At 36.4% G+C, this 16341-nt stretch overlaps 1 protein-coding gene across 1 annotated transcript in view; it reads left to right on the top strand.

The window, feature by feature from the left end:
• The window catches only part of KIAA0825 (KIAA0825 ortholog), a 386482-nt gene that overhangs the window by 132063 nt on the left and 238078 nt on the right, over nucleotides 1-16341 (top strand). Inside the window, exon 12 of the mRNA XM_054578604.1 lies at nucleotides 5661-5771. Coding sequence (XP_054434579.1) covers nucleotides 5661-5771 — 111 coding nt within the window. The remainder of the gene's footprint in view (nucleotides 1-5660; nucleotides 5772-16341) is intronic.

Here is a 16341-nt window from a genome sequence, read left to right as displayed (position 1 = left end):
AAAATGGAGAAAACCCAAATGTCCATCAACTGATGAATAGATAAACAAAACATAGCATATCAATGCACTAGAATATCATTCAGCAATAATAAGAAATGCAGTACTGATAGATGCTACAACAGGGGTGAACCTCAAACTATGCATAGTGAAAAAAACAGGCATGAGCACACACATTGTGTGATTCCATTTACTAGAAGTGTCTAGAAGAGGCAAATCCACAGAAACAGAAGGAAAAATAGTGGTTGCCCACGGGCTGTGAGAAAAGGAGAATGGTTAGTGCCTGCTAATGGGTACAGGATTTCTTTGAGGCAAATGAAAATGTTCTAAATTTCAACAGAGGTGAAGGTTACACAACTCAGTATATTAGCATCCATTTAGTTATATACTTAAAATGGGTCAGTTTTGTGGTATGTGAATTATGTCGCTCAACAAGCTATTAAAAAAGAATAAAGGCTGAATGGAAATAAAAATTTAAAATGTTCTTAAAAAGCACCTTGCAGAATGAAAATAATCCAGAAAGTAAAGTTTCTTGTTAGGCATTTTGTTTCGATTAAACCTTTGTTCCCCTTCCCTCTAAACATTACTTTGAGGGGAAATTTCTATTTTAAAAAAACTAAAATCAGACATCTTTATGTGTGGTCTTAACACAGTAAAAACACTGGTAAAAGGCCAGGAATTAACTTTTGAGGAGGCCCGTGTCCCAAGTCTTTGACTAGCTGCTTTCTGCTCTATTCTCAGGGGTCAAGTCTTATTCTATCTTTCCACCATATGTTCTATTCTCAGCCTGCCCCTTGGCTGGGTACCAGCTAAGATTGCTCTTCACAGATGGCCCCCAAAATTCATCCTCTTTTCCACTAAGCAGGTGCTGACAATACCTTTATTCATACTTATTTACTATGGTTGACCTTTACTCTGGCTGACTACAGACCAAGCATTGTGCTAGTCATTTTCTAACTTTTTCTAACCTCAGAGAGTTATTTTCATGATGAGAAACACAAGCCAGGGCAGGGAGAGGCAAGAGAAATGTGGGGAACTGTATTTTACTCCAAGTGTACCTTGATTTCTCTCACTTAATGAAATTTAGGCAACTACTTATAGTCCCAGGGGTAACACTAGTTTATGAAAGCAAAGCAGGGACTTAATATTATGTGTAAAATGGTAAAGTGGATTGAGTTTGGCTCACATGTCCTCAGTAATCATGACTGTCCCAGGGCTCTCTCAATAGTTCAGTTCCCATCTAATTCTTCTTCTTGGTATTTTCATTTATTGAGCACCTCTGATGGCTCTGGCACTATGGTAGGCACAGATGAGGCAAGACATCTGACCTGACCCTTGGGCTGCCTTGTTTCCATCTTGGAGGTTTATTTTATTAGCATAGTATATTGAGACAAAATTCTGCTAGGAGGGCAGTCAAAAGCAGAGTGGCACAAGAGAAGCATAAAACCCAACCAGCTCTTTTGCTTATTCTCAGTTATTCTCACTTTTTATGTGCATTGGATTTATTTCATTCTAGCAGCTGGCTACGTAAGCTCGAGGAATCAATCAGACTTGTTAAGGCAAAAAAGAAGGAAGATAGTATACTTGTAGATCAGAGAACCAAGAGACTGAATCTGAGGTAGGGCGCTCAAGTGGTGAGGTGGGATGAGCCCAGAGGCAGTATGATATTAATGAGAGGAAATGGGCATGTGTTAGTTGACGTTGGAAGAAGGGCAAAGGCAAAATCATTTTTCTCCCTTAACAAAGCCATCTTTACAATATGCTAATTTGGGAATGTGAATAAATTTATTCTGCTTCAACCTATACACTGTCAGTTATTTTTAAAGGAGTATTAAATTTGCTATATCAAAATTCTTTTGTCTAGTGGAAAATATAATTCTGTAGCTTATACAATTGTGTTTTACTCTCCACTATGAATTATTTAGAGCATCCTCTCTTTTAACTGCATACCAAAACATCATTAGAGGTTATCTAATAGCTAGCTCATCATTTCATTCCCCCATTGAGGCTTGTGGGCCAATTTTCACCCTGTTATACTCTCTAGAATAATGAAACTAATTTGGGATCTTGCTGTGGAATTAAATGCTCATACAGATCCCACCCCCTATGAGACCATAAACATCTGCCATAACATTTCTTATAGCCAAATAACCTTAGTATTACCAGTATGACTGAGAAACCATTAGTGAAGTAAAAGAGGTTAGGTACCGGCAGAAATGTTCTGGGAAATATTATATTGCCAATGGTTTGTAGTCTAAGAAATTTTGGCACCAATAACCATTCCGTTATTATTAGATCCTCTATTATTTTTTCTAATCTTGAGGATAAAATTGTAACTAGGCAACCATTTAAACTTTTAAGAAAGTCATGTCAGTTTTGAGATGGTCATAGACCTTAAGGAATATTTACAACTGTTATCATACTGATAATGCCTTACATATGTTGAGCCCTTATTATATACAAGGTATTTTGCTAAGTCCTTTATATGCATTATCTCAATCATTCCACTGAGATTTTGAGATGAATATTATTATCATCCCCATTTTACAAATGAGAAAACTGTAGCTAAATAAATTGAAAAATAAACTACACATCTAATAAAAGTATACTCAAGAAACAAACCCACGCTGTCTGGCTCCAGAGCTTTTGCATGTGCCTATGTACTGCCTTGAAATAACCTTCAGGACTAGCTGAATGTGACAAAGGAAGTGTTCTAGGAAAAGTATTTATTCTTAGAGAAATGAAGTGGCTCCCAGATAACTGGACACATGGGAATTTATGCAAAGGGCTAAAGAGGCAGGCAGAAAAGTAAGCAGAGGCTGTGATCCCGCAGTTTGCAGTCCCTCCTGCTCTCTCACTAAGCCCCTCATCTCCTGTCCCATTCCTTTCCCCAACCTGTCACTTCCTTTGAGACTACCTTTCTTTCCAGACCCCTTGCTGCATCTTCTCTCATGTTATACCAGACCTCTCCTCTTGCTAGTCCCTTATTGTTGCATGTTCCTTCTCTTCATCCTCTCTTTCTTGGCCTCTCTACCTACACTCTGGAACACTGCTGGCAAAAAATCACTGAGCTGTCCTTCCGTACCTTTCAACAACTACATTTTGTCCAATCTCTGAGTTGCTTCCTCTTCCATCCTCCACTTTTGCCAATTCCTCTCCTATCCCCCCTTCCCACTATTTGTTAGCAGAAGGCCTTGCCCCTGTACTTCTCTGAGAAAACCCAGCAGTCATGAATGCCCTTTACATTCTCATCTCCATTCCTATGAATTATCTCAACCTCTACTCACCTCTATATTCTTTGATAGATGATCAGTGTATCTCTTTTCCAAACCAAAGTGAATCTTTTCACCTGAGCTCTGACCACATTTATGTCCTACTCACAAAGTTAGAATATTCTTTCTATCTTCTGGTTCTTACCCCAAGCCTCTTGTACTAAAATTTATTCCTTCTTTACTGCTGTTTTTCCCTCCTAAGACATAGTTTGTGCTCATTGTCTCCATTTTTACACCTACCATATTAAAAGTCTAAATGATGAGTGTATTGAGTAAACAACCTACCATTTACTCAATACACTCATCATTTAGACTTTTAATATGATTGCTTCATTCCAATTGCCCTCATCTTGCTAAGCAAACAACATGGGCCAGGTTATCCATGCATAACCAATCACTAACTCTAATTTTGTTTCTCCATTTCCTTATTCTCTCTGCAGCTTTTGACACTATGAGCCATTTCCCTTCCCTTGGCTTCCCTAATACCACCATCTCCTGGTTCTTTGCTGACTTCCCCGATTATTCCTTCTTTGTTTTGTTTGAGTGGTGCTTTTTCTCACCTCCTCCTTTAAATATTGATGTGTTCCAGAGTTCTTTCCTTGACCATCTTTTCATTTCACACTCTTTTTTTGGGGTGAATTCACCAATTCCCATAGTTTTACCATTGTGTCAATAACTTCCACATCAATATCTTCAACCTGGATGTCTCTTGTATATGCTAGATTAATAAATCCAAATTTCCTATTGTATGCCTCTTTTTGGATGTGCTCCACACTCTGCAGCTCCCTCAACATATCTAAAACTTAAGTAAAATACGTACGAGTCATCTTAGGCATCTCCTTTTCCCTTAACTCTTCTCCCTTCTGCTTTCTCCTCATGCTATCTCCAACCACGTGTCATTAAGAGTTGGATATTATTAATTCTATTAATTTAATTTATTTTTACATTTGTCTCCTATTCACCATCTCCTTTGTTTATTAACATAGGACCTTGTCCTCTTCTGCCTATTCTGCCACGATATCACCTTCATTATTTCCCTTCCTCCAGCCTTGATCCTCCCCAGTCTGTGCTCCTCACTAGTGCTCAAGTGGTTTTTCTAAAATGTAAAATTGGTGGCATCACTCCTATGCTATAAGCTTTTTAGGGAATCCTCATTGCTGGTACAAAGTCCGGGCTCCCTAGAAAATATATCCTGGTATCCTGACCTAGCTTCTGCTTACCTATCTAGTTCACACAATGGAATGCGTGGAATGGATATATGACAGCCTGATTTTGAAACCTACTTAAGGAATTTTGTTCTATTCTGAAAATTAGTGAGAAAAAAATGGCTTCAAAGAAATGATAAATTAAAAGCCTAAAAAATGTCTAAGTATATTTAATTAGAAGGTGTTTTACTTGGTAAGACAAATAGGAGAGAGGTCAAATTTAGAAAATGCAAGCATACAAGAAGCAGGGTATGAAATGAAAATAAAGGACAGGTTTTCAAATGGAATTCCGTCTACATATTATCTAAAAGATGTTATTGCTCCTATTCTTTATATAAAGAGAAGTAGAACCACTTCAAACAATTCCAATTCTAAAATGGTCTGATTATCACTCTTTACTCCATGTAGGCAAATACAGCCTCTTGTTATCATAAAATTTTTATTAACCAAACTATCTATGAAAGGTTTTATATGATAAATCTTTGAAGATTTATTTATCTTTATCTTTAAAGAATATTTAAAGATATATTTATATCTACGAAAGGTGACAAATGCTTTTTTTTAACTTCGAGATTTATTGCTGAATTTGGGCCAATTAGAAAAATGTTAACAGTCACTTCTCCAAAGATAGTTGCAGACCAGATATTCTGGCCAAACGTTTCTAATTTTGAAATTATAGTCATATCTTTTGCAGTTAAATTCTTCTTTACAAACTCTCTAAGGGACTTTAGGAGAATACAAAATTGTAATTAACTGTTTAGGTTTTATAAATCACTTTAAAGAGTAAAAAGTGGCACCTTTATGCTAAATACTTTTACATTAATGAAGCAAATGTGACAAAAGATTAATATTGGATCCAGGCTGAAGAGGGAGAGATAAGTGGTATTCATTGTACTATCCTTTATACATTTATTTGTGACAAATTCTGTAATGTGAGATTTTTTTAAAAATTCAATGATAATAGTATTGTCAAAACCTTTCCAAGTGTGAGGACTATTATACAGAGGCCTCTGAGTCACCTGTTAATTAACATAAATCCAAGTGGATGATGTGAGTGTATTGTCCATCCTAGGACAATACAAAAAAAATCAGTACTTTTGGATACTAAGTAAAAATAAAAAGTGTTGATGGTCTTCATAGTTAATGTTCACTGTATATTCTGAAATAGTTATTTTTACTTCCCTAGGACTTTTCAGCATGGCATAGATCATTCTGCTTCAGATTCCTTAAAACCACTTTTCAAGCAACCATTACATTGGTCTTCTTGCCTATCACATTTTTACCCTTCTTTACTCAGGTGAGAACCTTTAAATGCTATATTATCTATAATTCTGTAATTATTTTAAAAGTTTAATAGAAACTTTTATCCATGGAGGTAAATACATCTTACAAAAAGAACTTACAATATTGTATAAGACACAGGTAAATAAATAGAGCATTGTTTACTTACTTATTTTTTAGTTCATGAATACAAGACACAAGCCTCATGATTATTCTACTAACTCATAGCTTTCCTGATATACTAGGAAAATGTGAATTTTTGGAATTTAGTTCTATTTACAATAATTGCCTAGTCACTTAAAAATTCATCCTTCTTGACCCATGATGGGGGATTTGGCAGTTCTCCAACTAATTATCAAAAAAGACAGCAAAACTGATTAATTCATGTAACTAACTCAGAACCTTAGTAAAAGTTGAGATAGGAGTAACTTTTAAAATTATGAATAAGGTAATTCACTTTTATTATCTAATTAACAGTTTTTAAATATAGGAAAAATCATTTAAAGCATGAAATGTTCTTTTTGAGTCATCTGATGACATTTTGTGGCATTATGTAGAAAGTCGGTTTGATTCTTTGCTAAATATATCATTAGAAAGTATCTTTCCCTGGTATCTGTGAATAACTATATTACATATAACTAAAGGAGATATTGTTAGTCCCCAACAATTCTTTTTTCCTTTTCACTGAATTTATTGGGGTGACACTGGTTGACAAAATTACACAGGTTTCAGGTGCACAATTCTATAACACAGCATCTGTCCACTGTATTTTGTGTTCGCCACCCCCAGTCAAGTTTTTGTCCATCACCATTTATCCCCTCTCTGTATATGCTCCTTTACCTCCTTCCACCTCCCCCGCCCTCCCTACAATCACCACATTGTTGTCAGTGTCCATGAGCTTTCTTATTTTTCTTTTTTGCTCAATCCCTCCACCACCCCAGTCCCCTTCCCACTGACAGGCAGTCAGCCTGCTCTCTGTGAGTCTGTCACTATTTTGCTTTTTAGTTCACTTTGTTCATTAGATTCCACGTATGAGTGAAATTATAAGGTACTTGTCTTTCTCCGACTGGCTTATTTCACTTAGCACAATGCTCTTGCAGTCCAGCTATGCTGTTGCAGAGAGTCCCCAAACATTCTTGACTCATCTTAGAAATACACTATCAGTGATTTTACTATCTAAATTGACTGACTGTAACTTCCCCTTTTTCTTAAGGAACAAGGGTCCTACCTGTAAATAGAGGGTTGTGAGAATCTCATACACGAAGTTTCTATGTGATTTACCTGTTATGTTCCTATCATATATGTAATGGAGACTCCAAGATGAATGAGATATAGACCCGACTTTCAAAGACCCCAATATATTGTTGTTATTTCACTTATATATAAAACTTTTCAACATCTTTGGTTAATTCCTTATGACTGATTTCTAGAGTGGAATACCCTCAATACTCCTGTACCCTTGCATGTAAATATACACTTAAGTCATTGAGAATTAGGTAGTTAACTCTTTAATGCTCATTATTGGCAAAGTAACAAATTAAGCAACTAGATCTTTTCTAGTATGACTTAAGCAAGCAACTGGTCATTTTGATGAGTTCCCAAACTTCTAAACACGTTTGTTTTCCCTATTGTTTTCATACAGTTTTAATCCATTTGTATTATCTGCTTATCTTAACCTATTACCATTGCAGTTATATGTTCCTTTAGGTGTCGCTCTATAAGACTTCCACCTCCAAGCTTGTTCTGTTCAGCCCAACTAGAGGCCTGGGAAGTTAGCATAGAAGTGGGTTGTCTATCTTTCAAATCGTTACTTCTTATAATAAAGTTCTTCCTCTTTTCTATACTGAGAGCAAGCATAAGTATAGTAAGATTTTTCTTTCTTTTTGCTCTATGTAGGAACCAATCTCTAGTGTTATCCTGACAGAAAGAGTAAAACATGGGGTGGCTGGTCAGCCCATAGAAGAAATGCAATGTGATACAAGCTTTCTGGAGGGCATTTTATAAGCTGTATCAAAACACCTTAAAAATATTTATGCCCCTTTATCCAGCAACTCCATTTCCAGGAATCAATCATAAATAATTAATCAGAACTGTTGACAAAGTTTTATATGTAAGAATGTTCATGAAAGCATTATTTGTGAAAGGAAAAAATGGAAATAAACTTCCCACAGTATGGAATTAGACAAATCAAGTATGGGTTATCCATAGGATTGACTAATGTGGAGCCATTAAAAAAGTTGATTAAAAATATTTAATGACAAATAGTTATGGTTTATAGTTAAAGGGAAACTGCAGGTCCAGTTTTTAGAGTGAACTGCATACCAGACACGCCAAATGCTTCATTTATGTTATCTCTTTCAGACCTCCCACCAGCCTGTGAGGTAAGCACTCACACACCCCTTTGTGGAGAGTGAAGTAGTAAGAAAAGAACAAAGCTGGGAGGCAGACTCTAAACCTAGGTTTGTCCCCTTTCAAAGTTCAAGCTCCTGACAAATACACATCCACCTTCCAAAAGGGGAGCAGTTCAGGGGAATGTTAGCAGGTGTTTGTGAGAAACCTAAGACTGTTAGTTATCCATTATGTGCAGTCTTTTAACGGTTCAGCTTTGCAGGATTTCTGATATACTAATGTATAGCGTTTACCTCCAGGGGAGGGATCTAGAATGCTGATTCCCCAAACTTGCAGGATAAGAGAACTCCTATATCCCAGAGGATGAACATTTATTGGACAGTGGGATACAACTGAGAAGTATTGAGCCATGCTACTGTGCATATAGCATTAAAAATGTATGTATAAAGACAAATATTGAAAGGATATATACTGGAGAGTTTGTAGTTTTTATATTTGTACGGTAGGATTGCAAACAATTTTAGTTTTTATTTGGGTAGTTCTCTATAGTTTCCAAATTTTTTGTAACAAAACAACTTCATTTTAAAAAGACAAAAACGTTTTAAAGTAAAAAAAAAACACACCATTTTTATTGCTCTTGTGTTCACATGGTTTTCCTTATAACCTCCATACAGATTATTTCTAGCTCTGCATTCTAGCTCTGAGCACTTGCCTTTTTACCCCAACATTGTATATCCAGTTGCCCATATTTCTTGAATGTCCCACTGTATCACTAGAAGTCTAATATGATGTCTTCAACTAATTTTTCTTTCCACTCTTCCCCTATCTTCCACGCATGGTGTCTTTTCTCTTAGGAGTGTCATTATTCTTCAACACTCTGATGGTGGAAACTTGAGTATGCTTTCCACGTTAAGCTGCTTCTTTTCCTGTTCTTAGAGTGTCTTCCTGTCCAGCTGATTCTTCCTCCAAAGTTCTCATAGGACCATCCTTTCTCTTGCACCCATTCCAACAACTTCAGTTCATTTTACTATTATTTTACCATTTTTAAGATACTGTTTTCATTCTCCCAGCCTTCTGCTGCTGTTTCACGCACACTGTCTTATCCTGGCTTATTTCCTGGAATATACAAGAAATTCTCTGCTCCAGCTGTCAGTCTCCTTGTTTGTCTTTGAGACACAGTTATTTCATACCTTTAACTTTTATTTATTGGTTATTATCAGATACAGGCCTTTTATTTATGTAGTTTTTTCTCCTGGAATGACTTTGTCTCTCCTTTGCCATTCTCCATTCTCCATGCAAGGTACAGTATGATTACCCCTTACACTGAGTGCGATGCTTTCTGACAATTATTGTCTAGCAAGTCTATACAATCTGCTTAAAAAGACATGATCCATGTGATTTATGATTCAACATGGTTAGGATGGTGGTATAGTCAGAGGAACCCAGGACAGCAATAAAAGTAATTTCAAATTAACTCAAGTTATTGATTTGCATTTTTCAGATACTGCAATAGGAATCCTAGACCACCATCAAAAGGCCTTAAAAATCTCCACCTTTCCATCTATTTCACATATATCAGCTGTTTCATTGTGTCTTTTACCCCCAAATTATTCCTCAAAACTCCATTTCTCACCTTAGCAACTGAAATGAACTGTTTGGGAAAATACATGGGTCAGATGAAGACAAACTAAAATATATTGGGCTTTTTTTTTTTTTTTTAAATAGGAGAGATAACAGAAGTATTTAATCTTATGGATGATCTTAGTAATTTGTTCATCTATTTGCTTATTTATTTATACCTCTTTACTGTTTCAGAATTTCAGTCAGCTTTTAATAGTACTAACTATATTAAGATAATGAATTAAAAGTAGGTGACAAGGAAGAAACAGCAAGGAGGAAGATATGAAGTTCTGACTTAAGAGTGACAAATGCAAAAACAGTTGTATGGGCCATACATTTTTCTATAGGATTACTAGAGAAAACTATAAAGTATAAAAGTTGGTAAAAGTAGAATTTACATGTTCTCCTAGAATCATTGGAACAGGGTATAGAAGACTTTACTTAGGGCAAGTAAATGTATTTCCAAAGCAGTAGGTAAAATATACTTGTATTCATTATCCCTAGCAATAGTAGAGGCTAACAATGTGAGTTGATTTAAAAAGGGTAATCAGTTTCATATTAAACCAAGGCATGTGGAGAAAATATTAATCTCAAGATTATTCCTATGACACCATACTGTCCTTTCATGTAAATGTTTAAGACAGAATAATATTTTAGTCAATTATACTGTCATGCGTTATAAAGTTTTTTATTTTCCAAACTTTCATCTTGTTGCATATTTTTAAATATTTCCCAATATTTTTCTAGTCTTCCTTAGCTAAGTAGGTCATAACTGCACACTGACTCCAATGAGCATAATCAGTGCGAGTAAACAGTCCATTCATTTTACACTGCTCATTTTCTTTTATGATGACAACATGATGTTTTGATTCATGGCCAGTCCATTCTAAGCTGTAGATATTTATTTCTGTTCTGCTTTTGTTTCTATTATGCTTTTACTAAATATAGTCCTGTTTTAGATATATGCACACTTTTCCTTCTCTACGTGTACTAAGCTACTTTTGACTTCATTATTTTGTGTGCTGTGTGGGTCTTTTCTTTTGTTCAGTTCACCAAGTTGTGTTTGTTATTCTTTCAATAAATGTGTTAATTTTTTTTTTCTCCAGGTAAGGCATTGTGCTTGGTGTTAATTGTAAGATAAAAGTTAGGCTATGAAGTTTGAGACGAAGTTCTTTTTCTCAGATAGTTACGTATAGGTGAGGAATACAATCTTAGTGACCTCCTTAACAGCATACAGTACCATTGTCCACTTCCTGTACCTTGAGACACACTCCCCTGAGGTATTCATCCAATTTTCTTCTTCCTTTTCTGTTCCTATTTCTCATTTTTCTTTGCAAGTTCATCGGCTTCGATCTGGCCATCAAATACAAAACATCTTTAGAGTTCAATCAAAGACTTTTTTTTCAAGTGAAGTCATCAATGCTTGTGGCTTCATTTACTTTCTATGGACACTGAAATTCATATCTCTAATTTAATCTCTCCTAGAACTACAGACCCATATATCTATGGGTGCCAACCTCATATGAATGCTTGAGTTATTCACCTGGAGATCACGAAGGCAGTGCAAACCTAACATGACCCAAACTAAACTTAGGATATTGCCCGCCAATCTGATCCTCTTCCACTATTCCCTATTTTGGTAAATGATACTTCCATGCAATTGTACGAGCCAGAGACCTAGAAGACAACATAAACACCTCCCTCATTCTGTCCTATTATATCCAATCCATTTCTAAGTCTCATTAATTTTAATCCCTAATATCTTCTATCCATTACACCACTTTGCCTTAGTCCAAACCATCGACTCCCTGTGACTACTGCAATGACTTCTGGTTTTCCTCCTATATATATATGCTGACTCCCATTTGCAGTATTCTCCAGACTGCAGCCAGAGACTTTTCAAACCCAAATCCAATTTCAAAACTGAATTTTATCATTTCACAAATATGGCTTAAAAACCTTCCATGAATTGCCCTTTTCCATAAATATATACAAAAATTTAGCCTGACCTATAAGACTTACATAGATCTGGATTACCCACCTCTGCAATGTCTTCTGATACCATACAACCCTAGAATTCTGCTTTCCACACGTTACATTTTCTTGCCATGCCAAGATCCTTTCTACCACAGGATCTTTGCACATGCTTTTTCCATTCTCTGAAATGTTTTCTTTTTATATTTTAAAGTATATTTTATTGATTATGCTATTACATTTGTCCCAATATTTTCCCCTTTGCCCCACTTCATGCATTACCTCCCATTCCCTCTGGCAGTCCCCCAGTAGTTCATGTCCATGGGTCATGCATATAAGTTCTTTGGCCTCTCCACTTCCTATACTATTCTTATCATCCCCCTATTTCATACGTACAAGTTATGCTTCTTAATCCCATTCTCCTCCATCCCCCTCCCTGCTGACAACCCTCCATGTGATCTCCATTTCTATGATTCGGTTCCTGTTCTATCTGTTTGCTTTGTTTTTGTTTTTGTAGGTTCAGTTGTTGATAGTTGTGAGTTTGTTGTCATTTTACTGTTCATAGTTTTGATCTTCTTCTTTTTCTTGGATAAACCCATTTAGCATTTCATATAATAAGGGCTTGATGATAATGAACCCCTTAGCTTTACCTTGTCTGGGAAGCACTTTATCGGCCCTTCTATTCTAAATGATACTTTGCTGGATAGAGTAATCTTCGTTGTAAGTCCTTGCTTTTCATCACTTTGAATAATTTTTGCCAGTCCTTTCTTACCTGTAAAGTTTCTTTGGAGAAATCAACTGATAGTCTTATGGGAACTCCTTTGTAGGTAACTGTCTGCTTTTCTCTTGCTGCTTTTAAGATTCTCTTTATCTTTAACCTTTGGCATTTTAATTATGATGTGTCTTGGTGTGGTCCTCCTTATGATTGTTTGGGACTCGGTGCTTCCTGGACTTGAATGTCTCTTTCCTTTGCCAAATTAGGGAAGTTTTCTTTCATTATTTTTTCAAATAAGTTTTCAATTTCTTGCTCTTCCTCTTTTCCTTCTGGCATCCCTATAATTCAGATGCTGACACATTTGGAGATGTCCCAGAGTCTCCTTATTCTTGCCTTGTTTTCTTGAATTCTTGTTTCTTCATTCTGTAGTGGTTGACTGTTTATTTCTTCCTTATGTTCCAAATTGTTGATTTGAACCCAAGCTTCCTTCCCTTCACTGTTGTTTCCCTGGGGATTTTTCTTTATTTCACGTAGTGTTGCTTTCATTTCTTCCCTATTCTTTTGCTGTACTCAGTGAGCTGTCTGAGGATCATTATCACCAGTGTTTTGAACTCCGCATCCAATAGTTTGGCAATCTCCATTTCACTTAGTTCTTTTTCTGGAGTTTTGTTCTATTCTTTCATTTGGGTCATATTTCTTTGTCTCCTCAATTTGGCAGCCTCCCTGTGTTTGTTTCTGTTATTAGGTTGAGCTATTTTGACCCCCTGTCTTGGTGCACCTCTTATATTGTAACAGACAGAGCCTTAGGTATTTGCCAGAGTGGGATAACCCTCTTCATTGCTTTGTGGCTCTGTGCGTGGAGGAGGGGTTGGAGAGGGAACAATGCTGCTTGTTCGGCTCCCACCCCATTTCCAATTACTCCCCGCACTTCCCATGTGCAACTGGCACCGTTCCGGCTGCTGCCCTGATACTGAATCCCAGAGTGGGTGAGTTTGTGTATGTTCTAGGACTATTAGGGATCTTTAAACATACTCCTCTGAAAGACCAGCAGTTTCTTCCACTGCTCCAAACCCCACTGGTTTTTACAGCCAGAAGTTATGAGGCATTATTTCCTGGCACTGGAACCCTGGGCTGTCCCCAGGCATCCCTCCCAGGTTTTATCTGCCACATGTGAATGTGGGATCACGCTTCCTGCCAGCCACTGCCTCTGGTGTCTTGCCACCGCACTTCGTCCCCCCCACCCTTCCTGCCTGTCTGGATGAATATTTATTCTTTAAATCCTTGGTTGTTGGACCTCCATACAGTTTGATTTTCTGGCAGTACTGGTTGTTTTTAATTTTGAGATTAGTTGTGATCCTTCTATGGTTGTGTGAGAAGGTGAAATGTGTCTACCTACGCCTCCATCTTGGCAGAAGTATGAAATGTTTTCTTCCTCCTTCACCTAGATGATAACAACTTATCTTCCTATCTCTGCTCCAATGTGACTTCTGTGGGAAAGCCTTTCATCAACCTCAAAGACTAGTTCATTTCTTCTTACCATATCTTCTAATAGCATTTTTTGCTTTTCCTGCACTGAGTTTTCATAGTTGTAACTTTACATATATTTGTATGATTATTTAAACTATGTATATGTATTCTTCTCTAAATTCCATAAAAATAGTGACTGGTTTTCGCTTACTGTTGTGTCTCCATGGCCTAGGTAGCACATATAAGTTGGCTAACAAATACTAGTTGAGTGAATGAGTGAAAAAAGGAACAAATGTGTTCAAAGTAGTATTGTATTATTGTATTAAACATTACCATATTAAGTGGCACTTTTAGCTCTTTTCAAACATTTGATCTGAGTGGTGAAGATCAGTCATGGAAAGCATGGTCTTATTGAGGAGGTGGCTTCTAGGTTCCTGAAAAGAGAACATCTGGGGAGAAAGACGAAAAAAGAGCTTTGGTCTCCCAGCTGCTGCTGACAGCTGTTCCACAGGACTGAGGAAAAGAGCTTTGCGAGCTTGTACTCTGATGAGGTGCCAAGCTTGGACATGGAGCCAACAGGCAGGGGAAAAGCAATGAGAGCTTTTTAACACAAACCTCTTAAGTGGCTGTTCCTGAGTGTGGATGGACAAGCAGCTGGACATTTAAAAAAAAATTTAGATTTAAAGTCACGTGCCAATGGATAGTTATCAAAAGAAGTGAAAATATTAATGAACTAAGTACTTGATGTACCTAGATATCTAGATATCTTAAGGTTTATATCTATTTATATTTTTCTTTTTCTACTATGGTTTAAAGGTAGTATGTAAATAAGGATATAGCAGTGGAACCAGCAATGAGATCATAGAAAACAAGTATAGGTTTTTGCATTAAACAGAAATGGTTTGTAGACTTACGTAGTTTTATGATATTGGAAGGTGAGTTAACCTATGTGAGCTTTAGTTTTCCAGTACTATATGAAACTTTATATTTTGGTGAGAAAGTTGAGACATAAATTCAATACAACATTGTTGATTTACTTGAAAACAGCATGCAATATCACTCCCTATTTCTTCCACCTTGAAACATCTTATTTCCTTAATTTCTGAGATACTTTCATGGCACGTTCATGAGGAATAAGTGAACTAATGTGCCTATATGACACTTATCACATAGATACTTACTAAACAGTCAATCAATACTGTTTTGTTAGTTTCATATTTCAGAAAATTACCGATCCTATCAACGATCTAAACATGTTTTAAAGGACCCACTACAAGTGTAATAAAGCGTAAAAAGTATTGAACTCGTTTCTCATTTGATCTCTGCACTTACCAGAGGTATGATGCCAGGGGAGAACTTTCTTGATCTCCCTGTAACAGGCCCCAGAAAGATAATTACTGCTCCTCAAAAGAGGTGGCTGAGTCATCCAGTAGCGTCCAGAGTCTCAGGTGCTAGATTAACCCTTCAGACAGAGTCTAAAACAGATGGCTGGAATGTAATATTATTTTTTTTTCAAACACTTTTTCTTTTATTTAGAGGAAACTTTTCCAAATAAAATTTTACATGTAACCAAGGTAAATAAAAGATAAGAATGAGATTTTATTAGAATAAATGTATGTATTCAAATTTAGAACATCTATTTATTATGAGATCTATGAATACAGACTGTTTCAAACTAAAAAGCATGAAATTGGGGGGTTATAGATTACAGCTCCTGTGTTACATCAAATTCATTATCAAAATTGCATCTGAGGCCCATGACAGCAAAGTTTCTATATGTAAAAATCAACATTCTTTTGTTGGCCAGAAGCTTTGTGGCAGGCCCCAAGTTAGGCATTAAAGATACAAAATTGTAGACAAGTCCTCAAGTACCCTGCAGTCTAACCTGCGTAAACCCCAGAGGGCTGCTAGAGAATAAGCATAAATATCCAATTAGCTGTGAGGGTAAATCTTTTCTTTTTTAATTTTAAAAATATATAATCTTTATTGTATTTTCCCATTACCATTTAGCCCCCTTATATGACCCTCCCCCCAGCAATCACCACCCTGTTGTCAATGCCCATCAGTCCTTTTTCTTTTTTTGCTCAATCCCTCTACCCACTAACCTCCCCTCTACTAGCTGTCATGTGTTCTCCGCCTATGAGTCTGTCTCTGTTTTGCTTCCTAGTTCAGTTTGTTCATTAGATTCCACATGAGTGAAATCATATGGAATGTAATATTATTTTAAAAGTTAAATATTATATTTTCAGAAATAAGGTATGCTAACTTGTATAACATTAAAGTATGGCAGTAAGCTATGACTTTTAGGTACTAATATCTTTGAATGATTTGGGGGAAATGGGATCATCTCAAGTGAAAAGGGTTAATTTGCTAAAATCAAGGAAATAATACAGGTCTTCATAAGTTGAATGTCTACCCTCTAAGTTGTATACCAGATAATGTAGATACAAGCAACTCTGAA

This window comes from Pteronotus mesoamericanus, unplaced genomic scaffold (assembly GCF_021234165.1).
Source record: "Pteronotus mesoamericanus isolate MK-2021 breed Mesoamerican mustached bat unplaced genomic scaffold, CSHL_Meso_final contig_50, whole genome shotgun sequence".
In the NCBI taxonomy this organism is placed as follows: domain Eukaryota; kingdom Metazoa; phylum Chordata; class Mammalia; order Chiroptera; family Mormoopidae; genus Pteronotus; species Pteronotus mesoamericanus.
This window is presented reverse-complemented; position numbering and strand designations above follow the sequence as displayed.